General features: G+C 36.0%; 1 protein-coding gene across 1 annotated transcript; it reads left to right on the top strand.

Moving 5' to 3' along the window:
• Positions 1-383: 383 nt before the first annotated feature.
• On the top strand, positions 384-4,024 carry LOC108764815 (uncharacterized). Its single transcript, XM_018513201.1, has 3 exons — positions 384-611; positions 2,029-2,489; positions 3,027-4,024. Exons 1-3 carry the CDS (start codon positions 384-386, stop codon positions 3,814-3,816), a joined length of 1,479 nt encoding a protein of 492 aa, XP_018368703.1. The 3' UTR covers positions 3,817-4,024.
• The last annotated feature ends 2,669 nt before the right edge of the window (positions 4,025-6,693 follow it).

Here is a 6,693-nt window from a genome sequence, read left to right as displayed (position 1 = left end):
TATTACTCTCCAAGCAGATCGTTACTAGGGTAGAAACATGAGTTTTTGCTAGTAAAGCGAGGTGGAATGTACGGCGAGGCAGCGTCAATGGATCCATAAAATCGCTCCGCGAGTTTGAATCTAGTTATGACTGCACACGGTGTAAGATGAAAAAGAAGACGTCGGAAAGGTATTGTCAAAAGAAAGTCCGCGGTGGAAAACCATAGCGAATTCGCGGCTGCCAGGCGACGCGTGTATCTTTATTCTAATGGAGAATAACATGCCATCTGGAGAAATTTCTAGCTCCAGAAAAATATTCTCGTTCGAAGAAAAACATCCTGTAAATTTTTCTAAGATAATAGCTAAAAAGTCTCTCTTATCTTTTAATTAATGGTAGAAGCCCCATGATTTCTCTCCTTAAAACTAGTCGTGATGGCAACATTGTATCAAATCGTAATCTAAAATCTAAAAGTATCCGAGAGAGCACGATCCACGGATGTATAAGTAGTCTTGTTTTCTCGTTGCAGCAATGCCAGTCGTTGAAGAAGGAAAACCGGAGGTTGCAGAGTGCCTTCCTGCAAAACGTCTTTCTTCAAGCGCGAGTCGACACGCTCCAATGGCAGGTCAAACAGGTTCGTAATCGCACGATAGCTGAAGATCAGTAGAAGACGAAGCGACCGATAACGTGGCCAACCGGTTTACCTCGCTCCGGTTACTCGATATCGCGTCACGTAACAACCGGTCGGCATACGATTAGCTATTTTTTCTCCTTGATGATCCATGCGATTTTCATCCCGCCGAATTTTTTGTATTCGTCCATTATCATTTTATGAATGAACTTACATATACATGCTATACGATGCATCTTTCGATCGCTGTCAACTTCAAATACACTTTGATAGTATCTTAAGTGGTAGAAAAAGAGTATTATGACTTTATAATCTATCTACTTGATTGAAATAGTTTTATTGTTTATTTTTATATAATAAAAAGAGTTGTAATTTGTCTGTGATATTTGGGATTATTTGTATTTTGTATTTTCTCACTAGAATTTTTTATAGAATGTGTTAGAAAATGTAATACTCTTTGAAAAAATCGAAAAATCCATTGATATTGTGCGAGATGCTGGAAATAGACTATTAATTTTATAATTATTAATTTCCTCAAGTTATAAGAAAAGTATTATTAAGACACTTCAATCTATCTCCTTGATTGAAATAGTTATTATTAATATTTTTATGTATTTTTTTATGTAATAAAAAAAGTTGTAGTTTGTCTGAGATATCTTGGGATACTTTTATTTTACATTTTCTCGTCGGAATTCTTCATGGAACGTCAGGAAGTTTAATATCCTTTGAAAAAAAGAACTAAAACTCCATCGATTATATCGTGCACGCAAGAAATTCTAGAAATAAATTATTAACTTCAAAAACCTACGTCCATATTACTGTCTTTACTCCTTTTTCTTTTCATTTTTCTTCTTTGCAAATGTCATCTTTTGATTATACTTGTAAATTAGATTATTTTTTAAACAATTATTATTAATGAAGGAAGACGTATTGTGGCCCCCCATTACGTGCACTGAGAGAAAAATGTTTGGTATTTGTAACTATAATTACATATCACTATAATTATGATTATTACTGCTATAATAATAGTAACAGTAACTATGTATATAGTTCTAGCAACAAATGTATATAGTTGGCAACATAAAATGACTATAATTATAGTTGAAATTACCATAAAAATGATTAAAGTGACTATAATTTTATAGGTATATTTTGGACCAACCATATTTTTTATAGTTGGTCCAAAATATAACTATAAAATTATAGTCACTTAATCATTTTTATGGTAATTTCAACTATAATTATAGTCATTTTATGTTGCCAACTATATACATTTGTTGCTAGAACTATATACATAGTTACTGTTACTATTATTATAGCAGTAATAATCATAATTATAGTGGTATGTAATTATAGTTACAAATACCAAACATTTTTCTCTCAGTGAGTATAATAATTTTGTTATCGATCAATTTTGCAGGTCGAATCGAACAGGCAAATGTATCGTTCTACAATGGAACAAGTGACTCATTTCTTGGGCCGGGCTCACAGGAGCCTGGAGATTCTGCATGCCAAGGAAAATTCCAAGGACAAGAGACGTGTGCCACGTAGCCGCAGCGTGCATACGGTGGTGTACACGGATCCGTCGCCGAATCGCGGAACCGCAACGCCATCGTCCTCGTCGTCGACATCCTCGCCGTTCACACGCGCCAAATCGGTTACACAGATCGGTTCGCCGAGCGCTACCTGCTTCCGCGAGTTCACCTGGTCGGTTCTGCGAAGAAACGACCCGGTGCACTGCACAACGCCACGTGTTAAGCCACCGCTGGATCTCAGTAAGACGAACGACGTTCCTGATAACGTCGTTTATCGTGAACCCAAGCAGACGGAACTGAACCCGGATGAGATACCGCCGGAGAAGTTGTCTCAGGAGGCGTTTAGGTGTGTGAGAAAGATTTCATGAAAATCCTAAGTCCGTAAATCAAATTATTAACTTGCTACTATTAACATGAATTACCCAGTCAGTCAAGTCTGTTAAAAAAATATTGTCAAATGCTTGCAAATTATCGACAAAAAGGCACAGAATTTAAACTTCCATTATATTCCATAGTTAGCAAATTGGTAGCAGGCATACGAAATCCACTGATGTAACATGAGAGTAAATTATTAGAAAAATCGTGCAAAGCTTTCTGACAACTTAATAGCAAATTGATAGAATCAATTAAAACCAAGATCGATCAAAATTTCACTTGGTTTTTTACTGGCATTTTGCTGTATGGTTATGTATGCACGCTTTGTTAAAACACTACCGGAATTGTCACCAACTCTGAGCGAGTTTGATACCAATTTAGCGACAATCGGTTGCTATCAATTTGCTTACTGGGTATTTCTGTCTTAATTAAGTTAATAATTATTTATATTATTATTTTCGCATTATTAAGAAAAATCAATATGTTAAATTGTGAAATATTTCTACAGGTTATTGAGGACCGTCGAGTCCTTGCTGTCGATGCGAGAGCCCGATTTGGCGAGAATGACGCCGGTCGAGGAAAACGGATCTTCTCCTTCTCCTACGATGGATCACCATCGTCATGACACGTCTTTCTCCCTATCGAGCAGTAACTTCGCCAATTCGACAACCTTACAAGAGGCCACAGCCTCTTCCGGATGCTCCAGTAGTAGTCGCGGAAACGAATCGAGCAACGGTCATCAGGACGACAGTAGATCGCCAAGCCTCATCAAAACGTCTGTCATCGAGTTTACCCGAAATTTGCAGAGCTTCGTACCGAGTGTGAGAAGGTCGCCTGACACTGCCTCCTGGAACTCGAGTAGCAGTAAAACGACAGAAGAGGAGGACATTATCGCGCTTGCCGCGTCATCAAATGGAGTCACGTCCAACGGTACACCAATTTCGACGTTCAACAGGGCTACGAAGCGACTAGAGAAGAAAGAATCTACAGGTTTAGCTGGTAAACCTAAAGTAAAGCCGGCCAGTAGTCCGGTGAGCAGCGCCGAGGGCGAAAGTGGGTTCTTCTCGATCAGCTCCTTCCAGGAGGTAGGCCTGCCTACTTCGGCAGCCCTATCGATCACGCCAATCAAAGGCTGCCACACCGAGGTAGGTCTTCCGGAAGTGCCTCTAGACAAGACTAGGCACCGACGGTGGTCCTCCACTCCGGCGGAGTTTCAGGCGCTCTTCAAACAGCATCGAGCAAGCATCGGCGGTATGCCGCAAACCACCACCGAGTCCGTCAGCGTTTGTTGGGTTTGAGTGTCGCGGGTGCCGCGCCGATTATGATCCCACCGCAAACAATCGTCATGGTTTCAGTCGGATCTCGCAGACTAGACTAGCTCGGACCACGAGCATGATTTTCAGGAATAATACTTAGATAAATCGATAGAAAATATTCATACGGAAAGGATAATTCTGTTGAAATATTTAAAAATTTAGCTCGATATAGATCTGAAAATAATTTTATTAAACCATCAAAATAATTATGTAGGACGTTTAAGCTGGTTGCTGCAATGCTAACATTTTTTGCAGCATTATTTAGCATGCTTGAGATTTCTACGTGATTATTTTGATGTTCCAAGAAAATTATTTTCAAATCTATGTCTAGCTAAATTTTTAGATATTCCAGTAAATAGTTTTTTCCGTGCAGTACTTTGTAAATAACTTCTTACGCAGTCGCTTCTTTCGTTACGTTGATAAAATATGTAGAGCAGTAGTGATGAAGTGATCGATAGTAATTGCGATTCGTTCGATCGCTCCGATAAGATGACTCGAGGTACATGAAACGTTGTTTCGTTGCTACACGGTACGATACCGATGCATGCAATTTGTTAAACTTTCTTATAAGAAAATTATTTATCGGAATGTGTTAATGAAAATAAGAAGCCGTATAAAGAAAATAAGAATTAATATACGCGTGCGTAACTGGGGAAGTTTCGTAGATGCGGCCATTCTAAGTATAGAAAAGAAGCGATAATCCCGACATTTTGCAATCAGCCATATTTCTTGTAGTTTCATTATACGGAAAGAATGCTTTTACTAAATTATTTAAAATTTAGCTAGACATCGATCTGAAAATAATTTTGTTGGACCATCAAAATAATTACGTAGAAAGTGGATTGCTAAACCGTCAAAACATTGTTTATTACGCTGGAAAGCCCAGCATAGTTATTTTAATGGTCCAACAAAATTATTTTTACTCTATCTAGCTAAATTTTCAGACAGCAAAACTATTTTTTCCATGTACTGATATTCCGTGCATATTAATAACGATGAAACTTCTACCCATCCCTGCAAATGTACACGTCGTGATTATCGATAACTTCGTGCATGACAATGATTTTGTTCGCCAGAGCGGGCAAGTTTAAGAAGTCTTTTAGTATATTTTGCAATTGACAATTGATCGTTCTCATTTGACTGTCATTGATTAATTAGGCATTATTAACAAGTTAATTATTTTTTGATTCGAGTTAATTTGATTCAGTTCGAATATAAAGCGAGTTTTATAATTTATATTAATATATAGCAATGTAGTTCAAGTTAGCGTAATTCGATTTATTAGATGCGTGACAATTTAGATTCGGAAGCAAAAGAGAAGTTCTTTATCTTAATCGATCAGTCGGAATCTGCTGCAAATGTTTTTCTTTTGTTAAAATTGTTTTTTACTATATTTTTGTTATTCTCGTGTACGTTAATAGCAGTGCAAAATATTTTCAATCCAGCTTTGTATCTAATTGAAATTAATTAGTCGCATGATTATTTCATTTGATACCGTTACGTTTATGACGTAACGCTTAATTTTTAGAATTTTTCAACACTAATGGACAAAATTATAATTCTTACAACGGTTGATTATATGACTATATAATCTAATTCACGAGGACAGCATATCTTTTAATGTAATGAAACAACCTGATCTGAGACTATCATATGTAGTTCTAGACTTTACAATATTGCGTTCTCTACATATTCTTCATGTTGTGCGTAATTTGTCATTTTCATTCGTAATTATATACAACTGAATATCATGCTAAAACGTCTTATTTCATTTCCTATCTTATCCTATCGCTTTCTCACAATCTGCATTTATTATTATACTTTAATACAGCTATGTATTATATGAAAAGTATATATTTAAGATTTCTGCATGTGGAATAATCCTTACAAAAGTTGTAGCATATGTTTTTAAAAAATTAATACAAAAAAGGTGTATAAGACCAAGAATAATTATAAAATTGCAGTTTTTACTTCTTTTCTCCGTATATTTAATTTTAAAGAAATTTTTTTATATCCTACAAAAATATATACAAATTATATAATTTTTTATGTGTTTAACTAAAAAATGCGTTAGAGTTAATACTATTTGATATAATTTAAATGAAATAGTTACTGCTTATACTCTTTTTTTTTGAAGGAGGTTGTAAGGCTGAGGTGGGTAGTGAAAGGGGAATGCTTTAATACAAAAGAAATATGGAGTGTAGCCAACATTTGAACATTAAAATTTGAAGAAATAAATAGCTAAAATTTAAAGAAATATGGATTATAATGCAATTAAAATGCAAAAAATATTAGTGTTTATTTGTGTAAAAGTTTCAAAGATAAACATATATTTTTTAGAACAATAAATATTTTTAGCTCAAGAAATGATTTAGCAACGGTGTAAAACTGAAAAATCGAAGTTGGTAACACTGCAAACTGCAATGTCTGACGGGTAGATAAGGTTAACGTGACGCTATAGGCTGTGGTCCAGTTGCTTTTTCCAAATGCTCTAAACGTTATGCTCCAAACATTACGCTCCGATTGGTCCATTACTATTTCAAATGCTACAATTGCTACGTGAACGCTCCAGCTAACCCATCTCCCGAGGTGAGGCAGTTGAAGCGAAGTGGGAGCAAAAACGATGACGTATTGATGACGTAATCAGAGTTGCTGAGAGCATTCCGAAACATCAAATGGACCAGTTATATCAGTGCTACAAATGCTCTGTAGCGTTCGAAGCGCTAAGTGGACCGCAGCCATAAATGTTTTAAAGCGTTCTTTGACAAATCATTTAGTACAATTTTTTTTCTGTGATTAGTAAATCAAATGCTTAGAAGCATTTGTAGTGAGACTTTGACGGCACTACTCAACTGATAA

Source organism: Trachymyrmex cornetzi, unplaced genomic scaffold (assembly GCF_001594075.2).
Source record: "Trachymyrmex cornetzi isolate Tcor2-1 unplaced genomic scaffold, Tcor1.1 scaffold454, whole genome shotgun sequence".
NCBI lineage: Eukaryota > Metazoa > Arthropoda > Insecta > Hymenoptera > Formicidae > Trachymyrmex > Trachymyrmex cornetzi.
This window is presented reverse-complemented; position numbering and strand designations above follow the sequence as displayed.

What these genes read in the sequence shown, in the direction of transcription:
- LOC108764815 (XM_018513201.1), top strand. Translation starts at nt 384, where the DNA reads ATGATTTCTCTCCTTAAAACTAGTCGTGATGGCAACATTGTATCAAAT. An exon ending in TCCAATGGCAGGTCAAACAG is followed by an intron (nt 612 to 2,028) that starts GTTCGTAATCGC and finishes TCAATTTTGCAG; the next exon opens with GTCGAATCGAACAGGCAAAT. An exon ending in TTGTCTCAGGAGGCGTTTAG is followed by an intron (nt 2,490 to 3,026) that starts GTGTGTGAGAAA and finishes ATATTTCTACAG; the next exon opens with GTTATTGAGGACCGTCGAGT.